This window comes from Macaca nemestrina, chromosome 15 (genome assembly GCF_043159975.1).
Source record: "Macaca nemestrina isolate mMacNem1 chromosome 15, mMacNem.hap1, whole genome shotgun sequence".
Lineage (NCBI taxonomy): Eukaryota > Metazoa > Chordata > Mammalia > Primates > Cercopithecidae > Macaca > Macaca nemestrina.
Genome location: NC_092139.1, coordinates 84658089 through 84682386, shown reverse-complemented (window position 1 = coordinate 84682386; position 24298 = coordinate 84658089). Strand labels below are relative to the sequence as shown.

General features: G+C 46.4%; 1 protein-coding gene across 6 annotated transcripts in view; it reads right to left on the bottom strand.

Annotated features, from left to right (window-relative positions):
- The window catches only part of LOC105480758 (CECR2 histone acetyl-lysine reader), a 202062-nt gene that overhangs the window by 15161 nt on the left and 162603 nt on the right, over positions 1 to 24298 (bottom strand). For 4 of the 6 annotated variants that reach the window (XM_011739930.3, XM_011739931.3, XM_011739936.3 and 1 more), the window contains 8 exons: positions 22386 to 22539; positions 6882 to 7011; positions 5530 to 5567; positions 5352 to 5443; positions 4964 to 5090; positions 3488 to 3876; positions 2041 to 2166; positions 1009 to 1852 (listed from right to left, as the gene is read on the bottom strand). In XM_011739930.3, coding sequence (XP_011738232.2) covers positions 1009 to 1852; positions 2041 to 2166; positions 3488 to 3876; positions 4964 to 5090; positions 5352 to 5443; positions 5530 to 5567; positions 6882 to 7011; positions 22386 to 22539 — 1900 coding nt within the window. The remainder of the gene's footprint in view (positions 1 to 1008; positions 1853 to 2040; positions 2167 to 3487; positions 3877 to 4963; positions 5091 to 5351; positions 5444 to 5529; positions 5568 to 6881; positions 7012 to 22385; positions 22540 to 24298) is intronic. The other 2 variants (XM_011739933.3, XM_011739935.3) reach the window with 1 other exon arrangement.

The window sequence follows — 24298 nt, the reverse complement described above, 5'->3', positions numbered from 1 at the left end:
CACGGGAGGCTGAGGCAGGAGAATGGCGTGAATCTGGGAGGCGGAGCTTGCAGTGAGTGGAGATTGTGCCACTGTACTCCAGCCTGGGTGACAGAGCCAGACTCCGTTTAAAAAAAACAAAAACAAAAAAACCCCCAAAAAACTAGCGGGGCGAGGTGACGGGCGCCTGTAGTCCCAGCTACTCGGGAGGCTGAGGCAGGAGAATGGCGTGAACCTGGGAGGTGGAGCTTGCAGTGAGCTGAGATCCGGCCACTGCACTCCAGCCCGGGTGACAGAGCGAGACTCCATCTCAAAAAAAAAAAAAAATTTAGCCGGGTGTGGTGGCATGCACCTATAATCCCAGCTACTCAGGAGGCTGAGGCAGGAGAACTGCTTAAACGTGGGAGACAGAGGTTGCAGTGAGCCGAGATTGCGCCACTTCACTCCAGCCTGGGCAACAGAGTGAGTCTCAAAAAAAAAAAAGTCTCAGGAGGAGTGCCTGGCACAGCAAATGCCCACCTGTGCAGAAGTCAAAATTATGACCAGAAATGCTCTGGGATCTATAGACCGAGACAAGGACTATGATTGGCCCAAATCTGAGAAGTTCAAGAAAGAGAGGCTGGGAAGGCCGGGTGCGGTGGCTCACGCTTGTAATCCCAGCACTTTGGGAGGCCGAGGGGGGCAGATCACGAGGTCAGGAGATTGAGACCATCCTGGCTAACACGGTGAAACCCCATCTCTACTAAATATACCAAAAAATTAGCCGGATGTGGTGGCGGGCGCCTGTAGTCCCAGCTACTCGGGAGGCTGAGGCAGGAGAATGGTGTGAACCTGGGAGGCGGAGCTTGCGGTGAGTTGAGATTGTGCCACTGCCCTCGCACTCCAGTCTGGGCGACACAGCAAGACTCCGTCTCAAAAAGAAAAAAAGAGGCTGGGAACCAGACAGATTACTCTTGGTTTGATATGCTGTGTAACATGATTACTCATGAAACAAGAGCTTAAAGAGCCCAAAGTCACAGTGTGAATTACCTTGGTCATTCTCAGGCTCTTGTGTTTCACTGTTCGGTGCCCTCCCAGGGTTGCCCAGGGCAGGCTTGGGGGCTGACACAGTGACCGACACTGCGTGAGCTACCTGCGGAAAAGGGCCAGGTAAACGCGGGGGTGCGGGCTGCTGGGGGTGGTAAGGCACACCTGGGGGGCAGACGCGGGAGGAGAGCTGCTGCATGGCGATCATCTCTGGGCTGTCCATCATGGAGTCCCCTCCCTGCAGCCCCCGCAGAGCCTGGGCGGGCGCTCCAAACAAAGAACTGGGTGCTGGCACTGGAGGTGGCTGTAACCGATGTCCAGCAGACTTGCAGGGCGGTCGCAGGTACCCTGTGGAAGGAGCTCCATGAGGTAGGAAGCCTGATTGCTCAGTCCACTGGTTGTGGGGGACAGGCGGTCTCATGACCCGGGAATCCATCATGGGACCGAGAGTGCGAGGCTGGTGCGAGGGTCCTGGCCCCAGGTGGGGCTTCTCATCTGGGCCCAAGGGTCCTGGGTTCGTAGTACCGTGGTTCCCATTCCAGACGGCAGAGTGTACTCGATTCAGGTACTTGTACGATCGATACATGTGGCTGGGAGCCATTTCTGAGCTTTCAGGAAAGTCTGGCGGCCGGGGTGGAGCCCCCCCGTGCCGGGGAGGAATGAATCCTGGCTGGAACTGAGCTGGGGCATACACGCTTCCATCCTGACTTGGGCCACTTATCTGCCCGAGCTGCAAGGATCCAGGGTGTGGGCCCATGTTAGAAAGGTGCGTCAGCCCCCCACACATCTGCTTCTCTTCGGGTGTGCCTAGCCTGGGTCCTCGGAGGCTGTTAATTCCAACTGGAGGCTGGCAACAAGAAAAGGCAGCACAGTTAACCAGACTCACAGAATAAGGCACACTTCGTGACGTGCTTCTCTACGGAAACAGGCTCTTTGGGAAAGGAGGCAATGAACATTGGACCTGGAAAGAGACTTTTTCTCTGAAACGTACCTGTGGGACCCTCCGCACCTGCACCTCCTGAGTAGGCTGCTTACCTGCATGGCAAAAGGCTGACGCTGCTGCACAGGCTCCCCAGGGTGTGGCTCCGGGACGCCAGAGCCGTACAAGGTGGCAGGATCTGATCCTCGCAGAGGGCCAAATGTCCCTGGTACTGCTGGCCTCTGCAGCACATTGAGCAAAGCAAGAAGAGGAAAAAGGAAAGGCACAGACCTTAGGATGACAACAAGGGTTTTCCTGAAGATGAACATTCTACTAAAATAAAACAGATGACTAAACCTCGGCTGGAAACAGGGAGACTGTGAACATACGCGCTCATCCGCATCAGGGCTTGCCTGTGAGCCCGAAGCAACTTCCTTCTTCAGGAGATACTAGATTAAATCAGTATTTCTCAATCTCCTTTTCATTACTCCTCCTCCCAAGGATCTATTTTAGCCGTTTCTCCCCAGTTGCCTGCTACCATGAAATCTTTTTTTTTTTTTTTTTGAGACGGAGTCTCGCTCTTTCACCCAGGCTGGAATGCAGTGGCGCGATCTCCGCTCACTGCAAGCTCCGCCGCCTCCTGGCTTCACGCCATCCTTCTGCCTCAGCCTCCCGAGTAGCTGGGACTACAGGCGCCCGCCACCACGCTTGGCTAATTTTTTTTGTATTTTTAGTAGAGACGGGGTTTCATCGTGTTAGCCAGGATGGTCTCTATCTCCTGACTTCGTGATCTGCCCGCCTCGGCCTCCCAAAGTGCTGGGATTACAGGCGTGAGCCACTGTGCCCGGCCACTACCATGAAATCTTAATGTTGCAGATATACTGTACATTTATGTACTATATGTATACCTGTACTTTACATAATAAAGATTACTTTTTTTTTTTTTGGAGACGGAGTCTCACTCTGTTGCCCAGGCTGGGGTGCAGCGGCACGATCTTGGTTCACTGCAAACTCTGCCTCCTGGGTTCAAGCAATTCTTCTGCCTCAGCCTCCTGAATAGCTGAGTAGTGCCACTGTGCTTGGCTAATTTTTGTATTTTTAGAAGAGACAGGGTTTCACCATGTTAGCCAGGCTGGTCTCGAATTCCTGACCTCGTGATCCACCCAGCTCAGCCTCCCAAAGTGCTAGGATTGCAGGAGTGGGCCACGGTGCCTGGCCAGATTATGTATCTTTTTAATCCCAATTTTTGCACACATTGAGAATACATAATTCAAATGAGAAAAAGAGGATTTAGAATAAAGGAAGGGCTGAATACAGTGGCTCATGCCTATAATCCCAGCACTCTGGGAGGCTGAGGTGGAAGGATTGCTTGAGGTCAGGAGTTTGAGACCAGCCTAGGCAACATAGTAACACTGTGTCTCTACTAAAAAGTAAACAACATAAAAGAAAAGGAATGAAGGACTCATGGGGAAAAAGATTTCATCCATACACAGAAGTATTTTGTAGGAAGAACCAACTAAATGGCCTTTACATTCTTGTGAACTCACAAACTAGGTTCCTTACCATCTGGTTTAAAAAGGGTGCCTGGCTGGGCGTCCCACCGCAATGCAGGGGATGAGAAAAGCCTCGGCCATTGGAAGTGCCCACCTCCCGCGCGGGCTGTGCGGAGCTGCTGCTCTGTTCGTCCCCAGAAGAGGGGGCTCGGCGTGTCGGGGGCAACGACTTTCCTCCATTCTCCACGGGCTGCTGTTTCCTGCTGGGCCCTTCTGGGTCCCTGGAGCGGGTCCAAACATGGCTCCCACCACTTCGCCCAGCCCGACTCCGTCTCTTCTCCCGCTTTTCATCCTCTCGAATCCAGAATTCTTCATCTGTGTCTCCATCTTCACCAGGAAAATGTTTCATCATGGCCCGATGGAAACACCTCTCTAAATTATCAGACATCTTGGTATACTCTATAGGAAGACAGGAGGATTGACTTCTAGGTATAGTTTATAGAAACTGTTTATAGAAACTATAGTTTACAGAAACTGTTTAAAGAAACTATAGTTTATAGAAACTGACCTACTATATGTCACAAAAGACAATTCTAACAAATAAAAGATGCAACCTGGGTAAACTATGAGTTTAATTCACCTTTAGGGCACATTATATTGCAGAGCTATGGATGCAAGATGAAGAAGACATGGTTTCTATCCTAAGATGCCCAAGGCTGTATGGTTGGGACAGGGCCTCTAGGACTATTAAATCAAACCAGGCTGAGCACAGTAACTTATGCCTGTGATTCCAGCATTTTGGGAGGCCAAGGCAGGAGGATCACTTGAGCCCAGGAGTTCCAAGACCAGACCGGGCAAGAATGCGAGACGTCCGTCCCTACCAAAAAGAAAACATTAGCCAGGTGTGGTGGTGCTTGCCCATAGTCCCAGCCACTTGGGACTGAGGGAGGAGGATCCCTTGAGCCCAAGAATTTGAGGTTGCAGTGAGCCATGTCTGCGCTACTGCACTGCAGCTTGGGTGACAGAGCGAAATCCTGTCTCAAAGTAAGTAAATAAATAAAATTAAAAAAAAAAAAAAAAAGCCAGTAAAAATTTAACTCTTTAAGGCTAAACTGCAGAAATACTAAATAAAAAATGGCTGAATCTGCTGTTTTTAAGCAGGGCATTTTGAGTTAATGCATAAATGACCCAAAGTAGGAGGAGCCATTTCTACTTTGATATTACAGATCTACTACGCCAGCTTCTCCAGATGGTTGAAGAGTCAGCTCTATCTAGTGGTTAAAGAGGCACACACAGTATTATCCAGAACCAGACTGGTCTCCAGGATGAGCCAGTTAGGCGCCAGCTGCACTCTCTTGTCCTGCGGGCCAGGAGAGTCCCTGGCAGATACTGTGGTAAGCGGCTAGAATGGTCAATCCCATGATTTTTCATACACATTCTGCTCACTGTCCTACAGAAAAGTCACTAGGGCGTGTATTTATAAAAGAGAAGGCATTTTATTCTTGATTACAGATATGTATCTAGTGCAAACTCCTTCCCCGCTTACCACTACTTTCCCCATTATACTTTCGACAATTCCTGAACATGGTCTTCATGTCATTTACAAATTCCTCCTTGGTACAGTATAAACCTCCATTCAGTTTCTTCTCCATGCTGGAAATATCCATGGGGGCCTAAATGAGACACATAACTCTTTATAGTTAAAGTATGCTGAGAACAAAACGTTTCATAGAGAGAGAGAGACGGAGAGAGAATGAGGATTCAGCAATGCTGCTCTGTAACGAATAACAGATAAAACAAGAAACATGACATGAACTTTCAACAGTTGAAAAGAAAAATACATCAAAAATATATACATGAAACAAGAAACAAATGACAAAACCCAAGAAAGATACACAGACTATAGTAGGCATTACTGCAAAGACAACTTCTACCTTAATAATCTGATAATAGTTAGGGGCATAAGATTCATCCACAGGTTCCAAAAAGGGCCAGGAATCCTTGTGAGCCTTTACCACGTCTAGAACTGAGAGCCAGAGAAGAGATCTTAATTAACACACGCACAGAGGAAAATGTCCATCACAAACGGAACAGTGGAGAATGGGAACTAACCTTTATACATAGCAGTGAAATCATCGTCCAACTCAAAGCTGTAAATCATAAAATAAGAAATTAATAGTAACTCTGACCACCTTCTCTCCTGAGCCCTCTCAGGTCTATCGCAGACACACCTGACTGAAGTAAGATTTGGAATAGTCCTAATAGTGTGGTTTAGATGAGCCTGTGATACTGATAACGCTCCTAGAAATACAAAATGAGGGACAGTGGACCTTAGCAAAACCGGGAATTTCACTTCCCTCATCTATAAAATGGGAGGTTGCTAGATGATCCAGAACTTTATGGTTCTAGAATGTTGGTTATTTAATTGCACATTCTTTATTTCTTCACTTATTTTGAGACAGGATCTTGCTCTGTCGCCTAGGCTGGAGTGAAGTGGCGTGATCACAGCTGACGGCAGCCTCGATTTCCTGGGCTCCAGCAATCCTCTCATCTTAGCCTCCTGAATAGCTGGGACTACAGGTGTGTGCTATCATGCCTGGGGAATTTTTGTATTTTTGGTAGAGGTGAGGTTTCACCATGTTGCCCAGGCTTTATAGCACAATCTTTTTTTTTTTCTTCTTTTAGACAGAGTCTGACTCTGTCACCCAGGCTGGAGTGCAGTGGCACGATTTCGGCTCACTGCAACCTCCGCCTCCTAGGTTCAAGCGATTCTCCTGCCTCAGCCTCCTGAGCAGCTGGGATTACAGGCATGTGCCACCACGCCCGGCTAATTTCAAACAAAATTTTTATTAGAGACAGGGTTTCACCATATTGGCCGGGCTGCTCTCGAACTCCTGACTTCAGGTGATCTGCCTGCCTCACCTTCCCAAAGTGCTGGGATTATAGGCGTGAGCCCTGCCTATAGCACATTCTTAACCAGGTTTTATTTTACTTTTAATTCAAAAAAGCATACGATGAATGAGCTCATGAACACTGAATGTGTACCTGCCTTTTGAATTTTCAGTGAGCAGTAAAGTCACATGGTACCTAGTAACCTCACGGGAAGTAATAATCTCAAACAGATAAACTGCTATTCACATTTCCAAGGAGCTCATTTACATAATAATCAGATTCTGATTTCATTAAATTAAGGGGATGAGGAAAGAAGAGCTTAGCATAAGTCTTACTTCTGCTCCCACAGAGTGTGGCAGCAAGAGTGTCAGAGGCCGGGGTAGCCAGGCATGTCTGTGTGTGCCTGAGGAAGGGCACCGGGGTCAGCTGTGAGTGCAGGGCCCGCCCCATGCACTGGCACATGGTGACAATGTTACCCACCAGGGCTGTTCTAAGGATGACACGGGGAAAGTGCCTGAGTGCTTCGTAAATGCTACCAGTTGCTACTGTTGCTGTTGTTATTAAATACTCACAGGTCTTTAGTCTTTTTTTCCTCTCTCATGGGGGAATTGGGGTCCAGATGGGAAAGTTCTGGAGGGAGCTCCTTCCCTTGAGCCAGCAGCCATGCCCTTTCTTCCCTGAGCTTTCTCCTCTTCGCTCGATCTACAACGAACACAAAGGCTGAGTGAGCTGCGCACACTCCAGACGCTGACGTGGCGTGTTCCTTCATCATTGTGAGAGAAGGAAGACACCAGGCCACCAAAGCAGGATTATGAAGCAACTTCTGCTCCCTGTGCCACCCTCTCTTGGGTAATCAGGATGTTTCCACAGATGGAATGCTTTCAGACATGGGTAAACTAACTAACTGAACCTGTTTCCTCACTCACACTGAGCTCGAGGTGGGGAACGAAGGTGACAGGGCAGGCACAGGGTGGGCAGGAGGGAAGGAAGCAAGGCAGAAGAAAACAGAATGGCAGTTGAAGAAAAAGGAAAAAGTACAAGGTTGAATGAGGACTATCTTCTTGGATTACTTGAGGCCATTCTGATCTTTTACTTCAAAAAAGCAACATCCGCAAATCCTTTTTTAGGACCAGACTCTCAGTCCACACACACACAGGATTTTAAATGCACGCCCCAGCTCTTCACGTTCTGTGTTTATGAAGGCATCCACGCAAGCAATGGTCTGCTCCCCACCCCACGCCTACAGCAAGCAGCAGGCCCTGCCACCAGTGGGAGTTTGGCTGGGAAGAGGGGAAAGATGCCAGCTGGGACTGGCAAGGAGCTGGAAGGCAGGGATGATTTTTTCCCTGGCTCCCAGCCACAGCCATGAGCAGCACACTTGGCATTCCACTCCCAGCCTGATGGAGCACTTACCACTTGCAGGGAACAAGGAGGCAGGGGCCAAAGAAAAGAGGCAAGGAGAAAAATGTGACTGCCAGACAGCAAGGCACAAAGATGGAAGGGAGGAGAAGCCAGCACACAGACTATTTTCTTTTCTTTCTTTTTCTTTTTTTTTTGAGACAGAGTTTTGCTCTCATTGCCCAGGCTGGAGTGCAATGGCACCATCTCGGCTCACGACAACCTCTGCCCCCTGGGTTCAAGAGAGTCCCCTGCCTCAGCCTCCCAAGTACCTGGGATTACAGGTATGCACCACCACGCCTGGCTAATTTTTTATTTTTAGTAGAGACGGGGTTTCTCCATGTTGGTCAGGCTGGTCTCAAACTCCTGACCTCAGGTGAACCGCCCGTCTCGGCCTCCTAAAGTGCTGGGACTACAGGAGTGAGCCACTGCGCCCGGCCTGAGCCTCTATTTTCTTCCCCAGTTCTCGCTTCTGTTCCACAAGGGACAGGATCCTTGTCTGCCTACTGCTGTGAGCAAGACACGATCCCTGTTGGGTTACATTTGACTTGGGTTTTTGTTCCTAAATTATTTTCATTTGTGATGCTAATCTATATCTCCTTTAATCAATGAATTTTTTATCACCAATTTTTAAGAAAAATTTAAAAATTTTAAAAATTGGCCGGGCGCGGTGGCTCAAGCCTGTAATCCCAGCACTTTGGGAGGCCGAGACGGGCGGATCACGAGGTCAGGAGATCGAGACCATCCTGGCTAACACCGTGAAACCCCGTCTCTACTAAAAATACAAAAAACTAGCCGGGCGAGGTGGCGGGCGCCTGTAGTCCCAGCTACTCCGGAGGCTGAGGCAGGAGAATGGCGTAAACCCGGGAGGCGGAGCTTGCAGTGAGCTGAGATCCGGCCACTGCACTCCAGCCCGGGCTACAGAGCAAGACTCCGTCTCAAAAAAAAAAAAAAAAAAAAAAAAAAAAAAAAAAAAAAAAAAATTATTTTTCTTTCTTTTTCAACCTCTACAACTTTCTAAACCAACTTTTTTTTTTTTCCTGGACAAAATAAGAACAATTTCAACCATAAAGAAAACTGTAAATTAATGAATACCCATGTATCCCCGAACGTGTCAAATCTTAAACATTTTGTCTTATTAATGTTTTTTTTTTTTTTGAGACGGAGTCTCGCTCTGTCGCCCAGACTGGAGTGCAGTGGCCGGATCTCAGCTCACTGCAAGCTCCGCCTCCCGGGTTCACGCCATTCTCCTGCCTCAGCCTCCGGAGTAGCTGGGACTACAGGCGCCCGCCACCACGCCCGGCTAATTTCTTTTTGTATTTTTAGTAGAGACGGGGTTTCACCGTGTTAGCCAGGATGGTCTCGATCTCCTGACCTCGTGATCCGCCCGCCTCGGCCTCCCAAAGTGCTGGGATTACAGGCTTGAGCCACCGCGCCCGGCCTATTAATGTTAATACAGTATTTCATGGTATGATTATTCCACACCTTAACAATCCATTATTCTCCTTGATTCCAATTTTAGAAGTTTGTAAACAATGTATCAACAAAGTTATTTTAAAACATGTCTTCTCAAGCATGTGTGTAAGGATTCTCTCAGATGTGAATCCAGCAGAATTACCAGATACAAGTAAAAAGTATATATGTAAACTTCATCAGGCACTGTCAAAGGGGTGTCTATCATTTCCAATGAGGTTACAGAATTTTTTAAAAAGTGCAGTCCAGGGCCAGGCGTGGTGGCATATCGCTGTAATCCCAGCACTTTGGGAGGCCGAGGTGGGCAGATCACCTGAGGTCTGGAATCACCTGAGGTCTGGAGTTCGAGACCAGCCTGACCAACATGGAGAAACCCCATCTCTACTAAAAATACAAAATTAGCTGGGCATGGTGCCACACGCCTGTAAACTCAGCTACTCGGGAGGCTGAGGCAGGAGAATTACTTGAACCCAGGAAGCAGAAGCTGCAGTGAGCCGAGACTGTGCCATTGCACTCCAGCCTAGGGAACAAGAACGAAACTCCGTCTCAAAAAAAAAAAAAGTGCTGTCCAAAAGGCTGTAGGTTGTATTTATTTTTTCTTTCTTTTTTTTTTTTCCTTTTTGAGATGGAGTCTCACTGTGTTGCCCAGGCTAAAGCACAGTGGTACGATCTTGGCTCAGTGCAACCTCCACCTCCAAGGTTCAGGGGATTCTCCTGCCTCAGCCTCCCGAGTAGTTCGGATTACAGGTGTCTGCCACCATACCTGGCTAATTTTTTTTTGAGACAGAGTTTCGCTCTTGTTGCTCAGGCTGGAGTGCAATGGCGCAATCTTGGCTCACTGCAACTTCCGTCTCCTGGATTCAAGCGATTCTCCTGCCTCGGCTTCCCGAGTAGCTGGGATTACAGGCAGGCACCACCACGCCCGGCTAATTTTGTATTTTTAGTAGAGACGGGGTTTCAGCATGTTGGCCAGACTGGTCTCAAACTCCTGACCTCAAGAGATCCACGTGCCTCAGTCTCCCAAAGTGCTGGGATTACAGGCGTGAGCCACTGCACCCGGCCTATATCTACTTTTTAAATAGCAATTTCATTTACCTCACATTCATTTAGTATGATAAAATGTTAGCCAAACTCACAGACGTTACATACACTTTTGAAATGTTTCCATGTGCATCTTCCTGAATGGAGTGATACTCAACATATTTTCACGTCTACTACTGGATAGTTAGTACTCTCTTCCGTGAATTTCCTGTTAATTTGTCTTTGTGCCTATTGATTATCAGAGTTCTTACTGATTTGGAGAAATGCTTTAAATAATGAGTAAGTCTTCGTTGGTAAGTGTTAAAATTATGTTGTTCTACTCTGTGATTTGTTGTTTTATTTTGTTAATGGTGTTTCTGCCACATGTACATTTAAAATAAATAACGCAATCAGGCCAGGCATGGTGGCTCACGCCTGTAATCCTAGCACTTTGGGAGGCCGAGGCGGGCAGATCACGAAGCCAGGATATTGAGATCATCCTGGCTAACACAGTGAAACCCCGTCTCTACTTAAAAAAAAAAAAAAAAAAAAAATTAGCCAGGCGTGGTGGCGGGCACCTGTAGTCCCAGCTACTTAGGAGGCTGAGGCAGGATGGTATGAACCTGGGAGGCGGAGCTTGCAGTGAGTCAAGATTGTGCCACTACACTCCAGCCTGGGCCACAGAGCAAGACTCCGTCTCAAAAAAATAAATACACAAAGTAATCAAATATGTCAATTCTCTCTCTTTCCTTATGGTTTTTGCTTTTTGTACTTAAAAATTGTTTTCTATCCCAGTATCTTTTTTTTTTTTTTTTTTTTTTTTTTTGAGACGGAGTCTGGCTCTGTCACCCAGGCTGGAGTGCAGTGGCGCGATCTCGGCTCACTGCAAGCTCCGCCTCCCGGGTTTACGCCATTCTCCTGCCTCAGCCTCCCGAGTAGCTGGGACTACAGGCGCCCGCCACCTCGCCCGGCTAGTTTTTTGTATTTTTTAGTAGAGACGGGGTTTCACCGTGTTAGCCAGGATGGTCTCGATCTCCTGACCTCGTGATCCGCCCGCCTCCCAAAGTGCTGGGATTACAGGCTTGAGCCACCGCGCCCGGCCCTTTTTTTTTTTTTTTTTTTTTTTTGAGACGGAGTCTCGCTCTGTCGCCCAGTCTGGAGTGCAGTGGCCGGATCTCAGCTCACTGCAAGCTCCGCCTCCCGGGTTTACGCCATTCTCCTGCCTCAGCCTCCCGAGTAAAGACAGTTATCTACAACTTCTTCAGAAAGGTTCTGGCCTTTAGTGTATCTGGAACTTATATAAGGAGTAGGGATTTAAATTTTTTCCCTATAAATGAACAAGTGTCCTGGTTCCTCCCTGAGAGACAGGGGTCTCGCTCTGTTGGGATCATAGCTCACTATAGCCTCGAACTCCTGTGCATAAGGGATCCTCCCACATCAGACTCCTGAGTGGCTGGGACTACAGGCACATACCACCACGCCTGGCGCTGTTTCTGAAAAACCCATATTCTCTCTCAAGGTCTGTTTCTGGTCTCATTGTCTATCTCTATGCCAACACCATTCTCTCTCAATCACTGCAGATTTGATCTCATTGTGTGGCATAATGATTGCCCCTATCGTATTGTTTTTGTAAGTTATCATGGCTATTCAAGGCCCTTTGCTCCGCCGGGCGCGGTAGCTCACATTTGTAATCCTAGCACTTCGGGAGGCCGAGGCGGGCAGATCACCTGAGGTCGGGAGTTCGAGACCAGCCTGACCAACATGGAGAAACCTGTTCTCTAATAAAAATACAAAATTAACGAGGGATGGTGGTGCATACATGTAATCCCAGGTACTCGGGAGCCTGAGGCAGGAGAATTGCTTGAACCCTGGAGGCGGAGGTTGCAGTCAGCCGAGATCGTGCCATTGCACTCCCGCCTGGGCAACAAGAGCAAAACTCCATCTCAAAAACAAACAAACAAACAAACAAACAAACAAACAAAAAAACCAGGCCCGTTGTTCTTTTATATGAATTTTAGGAACAGTGTGTCGAGATCCACAGATTCTTTTTTTTTTTTTAGGAGACAGAGCCTCACTCTATCACCCAGGCTGGAGTGCAGTGGTGTGATTTCAGCTCGCTGCAGCCTCTGCCTCTCGGGTTCAAGCAATTCTCGTGCCTCAGCCTCCCGGGTAACTGGGATTACAGGTATATGCCACCATGGCTGGGTAATTATTGTATTTTTAGTAGAGACAGGGTGTCGACATGTTGGCTAGGCTGATCTGGAACTCCTCAGCTCAAGTGATCCGCCCACCTCAGCCTCCCAAGGTGTTGGGATTACAGGTGTGCACCACCGTGCCCAGCTATCATAATTTTTTTTTTTTGCGATAGAATCTCACTCTGTTGTCTAGCCTGGAGTGCTGCGGCAGTGCAATCTTAGCCCACTGCAACCTCTGCCTCCTGGGTTCAGGCGATTCTTGTGCCTCAGCCTCCCGAGTAGCTAGCTGGGATTACAAAAGTGCACCAACATGTCCAGCTAATTTTTCTGTTTTTAGTAGAGATGGGGTTTCACCATGTTGGCCAGGATGGTCTTGATCTCCTGACCTTGTGATCTGCCCGCCTCGGCCTCCTAAAGTGCTGGGATTACAGGCGTGAGCCACCGCGCCTGGCCGGGTCATGCTATCTTTTAATAAAGTGTTCATGTTGATATTTACAGAATAATAATGAACGGCTGGGCACAATGGATCACCTGAGGTCAGGAGTTCAAGAACAGCCTGACCAACATGGTGAGACCTCGTCTCTACAAAAAATATAAAAAAATTTGCCAGGTGTGGTGGTACATGCCTGTAATCCCAGCTACTTGGGAAGCTGAGGCAGGAGAATTACTTGAACCCGGGAGGCAGAAGTTGCAGTGAGCCGAGATCGCACCACTGCAGTCCAGCCTGAGCAATAGAGTGAGACTTGGTCTCCCCCCCCCCAAAAAAAAAAAAAGGAATAATAATGAATATACCTACTTGGTGAATTTCTTAGCTATAGTAGTTTCCTGGGTGATTTTCTTGGCGTTTCAAGACACACACCACCCCAAATATGTATACATACCTATGTATTTTTCTTTGTAGACACTAAATCTTTACAATACAATATGAACTGGAAATGACAGAGGAAATCCTTGTGTTCATCCTGACTTTAAAGAGAATGCTTCTAATGTTTCCCCATTAAGTAGAAGGTCTGCCTAGATTATTAAGATATTGGCTGAGGAAGTTTCATTCTATTATTCTAAGTTTGCAGAAAACCCAAGAAAGGGCTGAAACTACTAGAAGCTGGAAATGCCACGGACTCTTACCTACAGCCTTCAGAGAGTGAAACCCTGTCAATACCTAGATTTTGGATTTCTAAGTCCCAGGACTATGAGAGAATAAATTTGTTATTTTATGCCACCTGGTTAATGTAGGTTGTTACGGTAGCCCTAAGAAACTAATATAAAATTCAAAATTCAACCCACTACCCACCACTTCCTTTTTTTGAGACAGGGTCTTGCTGTGTCACTCAGCCTGGAGTGCTGTGCGCAATCATGGCTCACTGCAGCCTTGACCTCCTGGGCTCAAGTGATCCTCCTACCTCAGCCTCCCGAGTAGCTGGACTACAGGCATGCACCACCATGCCCGGCTAACTTTTAAAATTTTCTGTAGAGATGGGGCCTCACTATGTTGCCCAGGCTGGTCTTGAACTCCAGGACTCAAGTGATTCTCCTGCCTTGGCTTCCCAAACTGCTGGGATTACAGGCATGAGCCACTGCACCTGGCCATCAATCCCATAATCTTCTGAATTCTGCTGTTGCTCCTACCTGCTATCATTATTAAGAACATCCTCTCAGGGTAATCTACCTTTTCCAAATTGGTTGTTTGATGGAACAGAATGTTCTATAATTCAGTTCCATAAGCCCACATGGAATTTATATCCAGTTTATATCTCTTCTTGCTTTCTGTATCTGAGGATCAGGGTTTTTCATCAAACCAAAAAACTACTCAATCATTGTTTCTGAATATTCTCTTGGCCTTACCGTACTGCTTCTTTCCTTCTAGAACTTACAGTGAACACATACAGGACCTTTCATGCTTTCTGCCACCTGCATCTGTTATGCAGCCTTTTCTGATAGTTGCAAATCCAATTTTCATGTTCTGCTTTGTGACACTGGGGCTGAGATCCTGCACACACAACTTCTCTCTTCTCTGCCGGCTGTATACTCTGCCAAAGGGAGCATCAGCGGGACCATGGGAGGCAGGCTGAGGAGGACGACGATCTCCTTCCATTTGTTTGCTGATGCCATTCAACCCATCCTGGGATGGACGGTCCTGCATCTGTGAAGCTGCACTTGGCAGCGACAGCCAGGTTCTTCTGGAGTTTGCCTGCCTTCACGAGTGCTAGCAGTGGGGCTGCAGCCCCCCACGTTTGACACTCCCACCTCCTCCGTCTGTGTCACCACGGGGATCTCTTTAACCTTTTTTTTCGTTTTCTAACTCCCATTTAACCAGAGTCATGCGACTCTGAAGATACTTCTCTGCTGAAGTATCTAGTGTAGTTCTGGTTTTCAAGGCTGGACCCCAACTGATTAACTACAGGTTACTTCTTTCGTCATGGCCGGCTTCATCTCATTCCAGTTTCCCAGACATCACCCAAATGAGCATAGAGCTCAGTAGCATTAAGTGTGTAAGTAATGTGCCGCCATCACCACTGTCCATTTCTAGAATCTTTTCAGCACTCCAGTCTGTAACATTAAACACTAACTCCCCATTTCCGTCTCGCCTCAGCCTCTAGCACAAAACATTTGTCCATGTGTGTTCTGCTGGTATCATTTAGTGTAATACCTTCAAGGTTCATCCATGTTGTAGCATGTTTCAGAATTTCCTTCCCTCTTAAGGCTGAATAACACCCCACTCTGATAGTATACTGCGTTCAGGTTCTCTTTTAATCCACTGGTGGACACTTGGCTGTTTCACTTTTTGCCTTCTGTTTTTTTTTGGGGGGGGCGGGGAGCAGGGACAGAATCTTGCTCTGTCACCCAGGCTGTAGTGCAGTGGCATGATCTCAGCTCACTGCAGCCTCTGCCTCCCGGATTCAAGCGATTCTACTGCCTCAGCCTCCCAAGTAGTTGGGACTACAGATGTGCGCCACCAGGCTTGGCTAATTTTTTTTTTTTTTTGTATTTTTCGTAGAAACTGGGTTTCACCATGTTGGCCAGGATGGTCTCGATCTGCTGACCTCATGATCTGCCCGCCTCAGCCTCCCAAAGGGCTAGGATTACAGGCGTGAGCCACTGCGCCTGGGCTTGTTTTTGTTTTTTCTTAATCCACTTTCTTCCTTTCAAGTTTCTTTAAACAAATAAAAGCTCTGAGTCCTCTACTTGGAAGTATGCAGTCATGTGCCAGGCACGACACCACTGCACTCTAGCCTGGGCGACAGAGCAAGACTCCGTCTCAAAAAAAAAAAAAAAAAAAAAAAAAGTGATTAGTACCTAATTGATTATTTCTCTTTTTTTTTAATATTTGGAAGCTACTAAAAAGTCTGGAAAGGTTATTGTAAGTATCTTACGGCTTACAAAAATTTCTTCCATAAGAACTATCATGGAAGACAGAGCGAGACTTTGTCTCAAACAAACAAAATTATCATTTGTGACTTTAAATGTGTGTTAGAGACTGTCCTGTTTTCATTTAATCCTTCTAACAAGGTCTGCACAGCCCATCTCGATGTGACCTGGGCTACCCGCTAGGCCTCATTCATGCCCAGCCAGCCTTCCTGTGCTTGCTCCACTCTGCTCCGCTCCAGGACTTCCAGCCAGCCTTCCTGTGCTTGCTCCGCTCTGCTCCGCTCCGGCCGCGCCGGGACTTCCAGCCAGCCTTCCTGTGCTTGCTTCCTCTGCTCCACCCGCATATCCCTGTCTTGGTGCCTCTGCTCTTGTCTGTACCGGCGCCTCCCTCTTCAGGCACTCACGGGTCAACCCCATTCACTTTATTTAAATGTCAAAATTTCAGACAGGACTTTCTCTTTTGTTTGGGACAGGGTCTTGCTGTGTCACCCAGGCTCAGTTCAGTGGGGGAAATCAGGGCTCACTGCAGCCTCGACCTCCTGGGCTCAAGGGGTCCTCCCCCAAAAGCCTCCCAAGTAGCTGGTGGAGCCACCACGCCCAGCCATGTCACTCTTTACCTGTAAACCTGCCTAATTTTACTTCAGATCACTCACCACTATTATCCCACAATATTTGTCTACCCTCTACCTTCTTACCACTGGAATGAAAATACTACTACTGGCTGGGTGTGTGCTCACGCTTGTATTCCCAGCACTTTGGGAGGCTGAGACAGATGGGTCACTTGAGGCCAGGAATTCAAGACCAGCATGGCCAACACGGTGAAACCCCATCTCTACTAAAAAAACAAAAATTAGCCGGGTGTGGTAATGTACACCTGTAATCATAGCTACTCGGTAGCTACTTGGGAAGCTGAGGCACGATAATCACTTGAACCTGGGAAGCGGAGGTTGCAGTGAGCCGAGATCATGCCACTGCACTCTAGCCTGTGCAAAAGAGTGAGACAGTGTCTCAAAAAACAAAGAAAAAGAAAAAAAAAAAAAAAAAAAGCAAGCCATACTTCCCTCCTGTGCTATCAAATACTAGATAGTATTCATTCGTAATAACCATTTTTTTTGTACCCATTAACCATCCTACCTCTCCCCAACCCTCCACTATCGTTCCCAGCCTCTGGTAACCAGGCTTTTACCCTCTATCTCCACGGGTTCAATTATTTTGATTTTTAGATCCCACAATTAAGTGAGAATATCCAATGTTTGTCTTTCTGTGCCTCACTTATTTCACTTAAAGTAATAACCTCCAGTTCTACCCATGTTGTTGCAAACGACTGAATCCATTTTTATGGTTGAATAGTACTCCCCTGTTATCAGTACCACATTTTCTTTATCCATTCATTTGCTGAGGGACACTTAGGTTGCTTCCAAATCTTGGCTATTGTGAACACAGTTGCAAAAAATACGGGAGTGCAGTTGTCTCTTCCATACATTGATTTCCTTTCTTCTGGGTGTATACCCAGCAGTGGGATTAACAGATTTTATGGTAGCTCTCTTTTTAGTTTTCTAAGGAACTTCTAAGCTGTTTTCCATAGTGGGAGACTAATTTATGTTCCTACCAACGGTGTAGGAGGATTTCCTCTTCTCATCCTCACCAGTATTTGCCACTGCCTGTCCTTTGGATATAAACCATTTTAACTGTGAGATGATATCTCACAGTAGTTTTGATTTCCATTTCTCTGACAATCAATTATGCTGAGCACTTTTTCATAAGCTTGTGTGCTTTTTTTTTTGAGACAGAATCTTGCTCTATTACCCAGGCTGGAGTGAAGTCTCGGCTTGATCTCGGCTCACTGCAACCTGGGCCTCCCAAGTTCAAGCGATTCTCCTGCCTCAGTCTCCTGAGTAGCTGGGATTACAGGCGTGTGCCACCACACCCAGCTAATTTTAGTATTTTTAGTAGAGGCAACGTTTTGCCATGTTGGCCAGGTTGGTCTTGAACCCCTGACCTCAAGTGATTTGCCCGCCTCAGCCTCCCACAGTGCTGGGATTACAGGCATGAGCCACCACACCTGGCTTTTGAAAAAAAATTTTTGAGACAGGGCCTCGCTGTATTATTGCCCAGGATGGAGTGCAGTGGCATGATCTCGGCTCGCTGCAGCCTGGACCTCCCAGGCTCAAGCTATCCGCCCACCTCAGCTTCCCAAGTGGTTGGGACTATAGGTGCAAACAACCACGCTCGGCTAATTTTTGCATTTTTTGTAGAGATGGGGTTTCATCATGTTGCTGAGGCTGGTCTTGAACTCCTGTGCTAAAACAATCTGCCAGCCTTGGCCTCCTGAAGTGCTGAGCTTACAAGCATGACTCAACACGCCTGGCCTTGTCTGCCATTTGTATGACTTCTTTTGAGAAATCTCTATTCAAATATTTTGCCCATTTTATTTTATTGGTATTACTTTTTTGAGATGGAGTCTCGCTGTGTTGCCCAGGCTCAAGTGCAGTGGTGCGATATCCGCTCATTGCAAGCTCCACCTCCTGGGTTCATGCCATTCTCCTGCCTCAGCTTCCCGAGTAGCTGGGACTACAGGCACCCGCCACCACACCCGGCTTTTTTTTTTTTTTTTTTTTTTTAATAGAGACAGGGTTTCACCATAGCCAGGATGGTCTCAATCTCCTGACCTTGTGATCTGCCCACCTCAGCCTCCCAAAGTGCTGGGATTACAGGCGTGAGCCACCGTGCCCGGCCTATTTTGCCCATTTTAATATCTGATTATTAGACTTTTTCCTAAGAGTTGTTTGAGCTCATTATATATTCTGGTTATTAATCCTTTGTCAATTGGGCAGTTTGCAAATGTTTTCTCCCATTCTGTGGGTTGTCTCTTTACTTTGCTGGTTGTTTCCTTTGCCGTGCAGAAGCTTTTTAACTTGATGTGATCCCATTGGTCCATTTTTGCTTTGGGTGCCTATGCTTGAAATCAGTGTCCTGGAGGGCTTCTCCAATGTTTTCTTCTTGTAGGAGGTTTCATAATTTGAGGTCTTAGATGTAATTCTTTTCTTTTTTTTTTTTTTTTTGGAAATGGAGTCTCACTCTGTCACACAGGTTGGAGTGCAGTGATGCGATCTCAGTTCACTGCAACCTCTGCTGCCCGGGTTGAAGCGATTTCCCTGCCTCAGCCTCCTGAGTAGCTGAGATTACCAGCGCCTGCCACTGCACTCGGCTAATTTTTGTATTTTTAGTAGAGACAGGGTTTCAACATCTTGGCCAGGCTGGCCTTGAACCCCTGACCTTGTAATCCACCCGCCTCGCCTTCCCAAAGTGCTGGGATTACAGGCGTAAGCCACCGCGCCCGGCCTTAGATATAATTCTTTATCCACTTTGATTTTATTTCTTTTTTTTTTTTTTTTTTTTTTTTTTTTTTTTTGAGACGGAGTCTCGCTCTGTCGCCCAGGCTGGAGTGCAGTGGCGCGATCTCGGCTCACTGCAAGCTCCGCCTCCCGGGTTCACGCCATTCTCCTGCCTCAGCCTCCTGAGTAGCTGGGACTACAGGCGCCCACAACCGCGCCCGGCTAATTTTTTGTATTTTTTAGTAGAGACGGGGTTTCACCGTGGTCTCGATCTCCTGACCTTGTGATCCGCCCGCCTCGGCCTCCCAAAGTGCTGGGATTACAGGCGTGAGCCACCGCGCCCGGCCGATTTTATTTCTGTATATGGCAAGAGACAGGGGTCTAGTTTCATTCTTGTGCTTATGGATATCCAGTTTCCCCAGCACCACTTGTAGAAGAGACTGTCTTTTCCCCAGTGTGTGTTCTTAGCACCTGTGTTGAAAAAGAGTTCGCTGTAGGTGTGTGGACTTGTTTCTGGATTCTCTATTCTGTTCCATTTGTCTATGTGTTTGTTTTTATGCCAGATCCATGTTGTTTTGGTCACCATAGCTCTGAAGTGTAATTCGAAGTCAGGTAATTCCTCCAGTTTTGTTCTTTTTGCTTAGGATAGCTTTGCCTATTCTGGGTCTTTTGTGGGCCCATATAAATTAAAGGATTTTTTTTTCCTTTCTATTTTTGTGAAGAATGTCATTGGTATTTTGGTAGACATTGCATTGAATCTGTGGATTACTTTGAGTAGTATGGACATTTTAACAATACTGATTCTTGTAATCTATGAATGTACAAAGCTTTCCAGTTTTTGGGCGTTCTTTTCAATTTCGTTCATCCATGTTTTACAGTTTTCATTATAGAGCTCTTTCACCACTTTGGTTAATTCCTAGGATTTAATTTTATTTGTGACCACTGTAGATGCGACTACAATATAGGAATTATTAATCCTACAATATAGAAACTAAGCCATAAAAATGAGTTTTGGACCTGCCTATATAAATTAAAATGACAGGTGTACCCAGTAAAGACCCTATTAAATAAAAAACACAATTCCACTAAAAAATATAAACAAATTAAAGCCAGTTATTATGTCTTGAGGAATTTAAATGTGACACTGGAAACAGCCAATTACAGAAGATCTTACAAGTGAGATATACTACATAGTGTGACACAGGCTAAACCTGTAGATTATATGCACTAAGGGTTGTTTTTTTATTGAGACAGTCTTGCTCTGTCGCCCAGGCCAGAGTGCAGTAGCATGATCTCGGCTCACTGCAACCTCCACCTTCGGGGTTCAAGGAATTCTCCCACCTCATCCTCCTGAGTAGCTGGGATTACAGGCATGCACCACCACGTTTGGCCATGTTGGCCAGTCTGGTCTCGAACTCCTGACCTCAAGTGATCTGGCCACCTCGGCTTCCCACAGTGCTGGGATTATAGGCGTGAGCCATCGTGCCCAGCCATCATTTCTTTCTTTCTTTCTTTTTCCCTCCCTTTCTTTTCTTTTCTTTTTTTTTTTTAAGACAGAGTTTCATTCTTGTTGCCCAGGCTGGAGTACAATGGCATGATCTTGGCTCACTGCAACCTTTGCCTCCCAGGTTCAAGTGATTCTCCTGCCTCAGCCTCCTGAGTAGCTGGCATTACAGGCATGCACCACCACGCCTGGCTAATTTTTTGTATTTTTAGTAGAGATGGGGTTTCTCCATGTTGGTCAGGTTGGTTTTGAACTTCCGACTTCAGGTGATCCGCTTGCCTTCCGAAGTGCTGGGATTACAGGTGTGAGTCACTGCGCCTGTCCCATTATTTCTTTATTCATTCTAAAACCCTTAATGTGGTCAGGCACAGTGGCTCACGCCTGTAATCCAAGCACTTTGGGAGGCCGAGGCAGCAAGATCATTTGAGGTCAGGAGTTTGAGACCAGCCTGCCCAACATGGTAAAACCCCGTGTCTACTAAAAATACAAACATTAGCCGGGTGTGGTGGTGCACCAATAGTCCAATAGTCCAAGCTACTCGGGAGGCTGAGGCAGAGGATGCAGTAAGTGAAGACTGTGCCACTGCACTCCAGGTGGGCCACAGAGTGAGACAACGTATCAAAAAAAAAAAAAAAAAAAAAAAAAAAAAAAAAAAAAAAAAAAAGGCTGTGCACGATGGCTCAAACCTGTAATCCCAGCACTTTGGGAGGTCGAGGCAGGGGGATCAGGAGGTCAGGAGATTGAGTTCATCTTGGCTAACATGGTGAAACCCTGTCTCAACTAAAAATATACAAAATTAGCCAGGCGTGGTGGCGGGCGCCTGTAGTCCCAGCTACTCGGGAGGCTGAGGCAGGAGAATGGCGTAAACCCGGGAGGCGGAGCTTGCAGTGAGCTGAGATCGCGCCACTGCACTGTAGCCTGGGCGACAGAGCAAGACTCTGTCTCAAAAAAAAAAAAAAAAAAGATCTTGGTAGGAATGAGGTGCACATAACAGGTTAAGTAACTTTCTGTTACTTAATAAGTACATAAGCCCAGAATCTTTCAATTTTCTTAGCCAAAATTTACTGAAATTTTGCCCTGCAAAAACACTGTATTCAAACAGCCAAATCCATAGGCTATGCTGTTTTATTAAAAAATTAAAAATATTCAATACACTTATTTAAAAGGTAAATCTTGGACTATCTTAAATTATACCAAATGATCTGTTATCACATGATTTATCAGGTTGGGCTTATAAATACAATTGTTATCTAAGAAAACATCTAAAAACAGTTATTATCCTTTGTTTGCAAAACTCTAAACAGAAAAAAAGGCTAACTAGCCCAAGACCTAGAACTGGACCTGAGAAAACAGCTTTGTCCTAGTAATATTAATGGTAACATTTTAGAGGTGAACAGTGCCGTATCTAAAAATAAACAGAAAACTGAGACTTTTCTTAAACATACCTCATTTGTGTTCAAAATTGTATCTGTGAAATCAGTTCTCATCAATACCTTAAATTTTCTTTTTCTATTTCACGTGTGGAACCCCGAGATCAGAAAAATAAGCAAGATTCTGAAAGACACACTAAGAATGACCAATACTAGTGCTTTAGAAGGAATGTAAAGCCAGTGGGGGTGGATACAGGTCAATGAACATGTCGGAATACAATGCACAAGATATTTAAATAGAAAGTGCCGGAAACAACTCGGATGCATAGCAGGACTTAGCTTGAGCTAGCTCCGGCTACAGGATGGCTGGTCCACAGACACGCACCTCTCCAGACCACGCGGTCACTGCACATACCTTCCACTGCCTTGACCTTCTCCTCCAACTCGCGTTTCCTCTCTTCCTTCAGCATCTGCTCCTGCTCCTTCTTCTGCACTGCTAGAAGAATCTGACGCTCTTCTTCCTCCTCTTTGCGCTTTTGTTTTTCTATTCTGGTCAGCACAGGAGTCTCCTGTGAGGAGCCAATGAGCACATCCTGTCAGTACACAATCATGCAAGATAAGCTCTTTGCTCTCAGTTCATTGAATTCAATATTTTCTTTTCTTTTCTTTTTTTTTTTTTTTGAGACAGAGTCTCGCTCTGTCACCCAGGCTGGAGTGCAGTGGCCGGATCTCAGCTCACTGCAAGCTCCTCCTCTCGGGTTCACGCCATTCTCCTGCCTCAGCCTCCCGAGTAGCTGGGACTACAGGCACCTGCCACTTCGCCCGGCTAGTTTTTTGTATTTTTTAGTAGAGACGGGGTTTCACCGTGTTAGCCAGGATGGTCTCGATCTCCTGACCTCGTGATCCGCCCGCCTCGGCCTCCCAAAGTGCTGGGATTACAGGCTTGAGCCACCGCGCCCGGCGAATTCAATATTTTCAACAAATAATATTAGCTAGGTACTTTATATCATGAAAAGTTGATTTTGTATCTGGAGAATACATGTTTAGATATATATAAATGTTAAAACATAAGGGAGATTCAAAACAGGGTAAAAGTTTTGTGTCCAACAATTTATATAGTTTGTAGTATTTAGGAGACAATCTTATGGATAATTTACTGGAGAGAAGAGAAACTGGGGCAGTTCAGTGGCGCGATCTCGGCTCACTGCAAGCTCTGCCTCCCAGGTTCACGCCATTCTCCTGCCTCAGCCTCCTAAGTAGCTGGGACTACAGGCGCCTGCCATCGTGCCAGGCTAACTTTTCGTATTTTCACTTGAGATGGGGTTTCACCATGTTAGCCAGGTTGGTCTCAATCTCCTGACCTCATGATCCGCCTGACTCAGCCTCCCGAAGTGCTGGGATTACAGGTGTGAGCCACCGCATCCAGCCAATAAAGGAAAGTTTTAAAAAGTATACTAGGATGAAAGACAGTCATTCAACAAAACACAGTTCCTTTTTTTTTTTTTTTGGAGATGGAGTCTCACTCTGTGAGAGTGGAGTGCAATGGTATGATCTTGGTTCACTACAACCTCTGCCTCCCAGTTCAAGCAATTCTCTCGCCTCAGCCTCCCGAGTAACTGGAGTTACAGGTACCTGCCACGACGCCCAGCTAATTTTTGCATTTTCAGTAGAGATGGGGTTTCGCCATGTTGGTCAGGCTGGTCTCGAACTCCCGACCTCAGGTGATCTGCCTACCTCGGCCTCCCAAAGTGCTGCGATTACAGGTGTGACCCACCACGCCCAGCCCTGTTTTCAATTTCTTTCCTCATCTTTTGTGTTAATGTGAAAGCTAAAACATTTTCCTTTTTAAAAATTAGTTTTGAAGAGGTAGTAACTGATGCCTGCAATAGACTGTATGTGTAAGTTGCAGAGAGACAGAAAAATGAACCAGGTGTCAACCGAAGGAGAATTCACATTACTCTTAAAGAAAAAATACTAATTATCCCATTTTGAGTGAAACGTAATGAAAAGGTAAAGATTTCTTTAACAGATCTTTTTAGTAGGGAGAAGACCTAAAGATCTGTATCAGATACATTTTCAAGAGTTTTACTTTTCTTTCTTTTTTTAAAAAAAGATGGGAACTCGCTATGTTTCCCAGGTTGGTCTGGAACTCCTGGTCTCAAGCGATCCTCCCATCTTAGCCTCCTGAGTAGCAGGGATTCTAGGTGCAAGCCACTGCCACCAGCAAAAGCTTTATACTGTGGAAGTTAAACTAGTGGCTTTAATGTGGAGGAAAAAAGATGAATGCTGATAGTCACTTATGTAAATCACCATTCAAGATAGTCACTT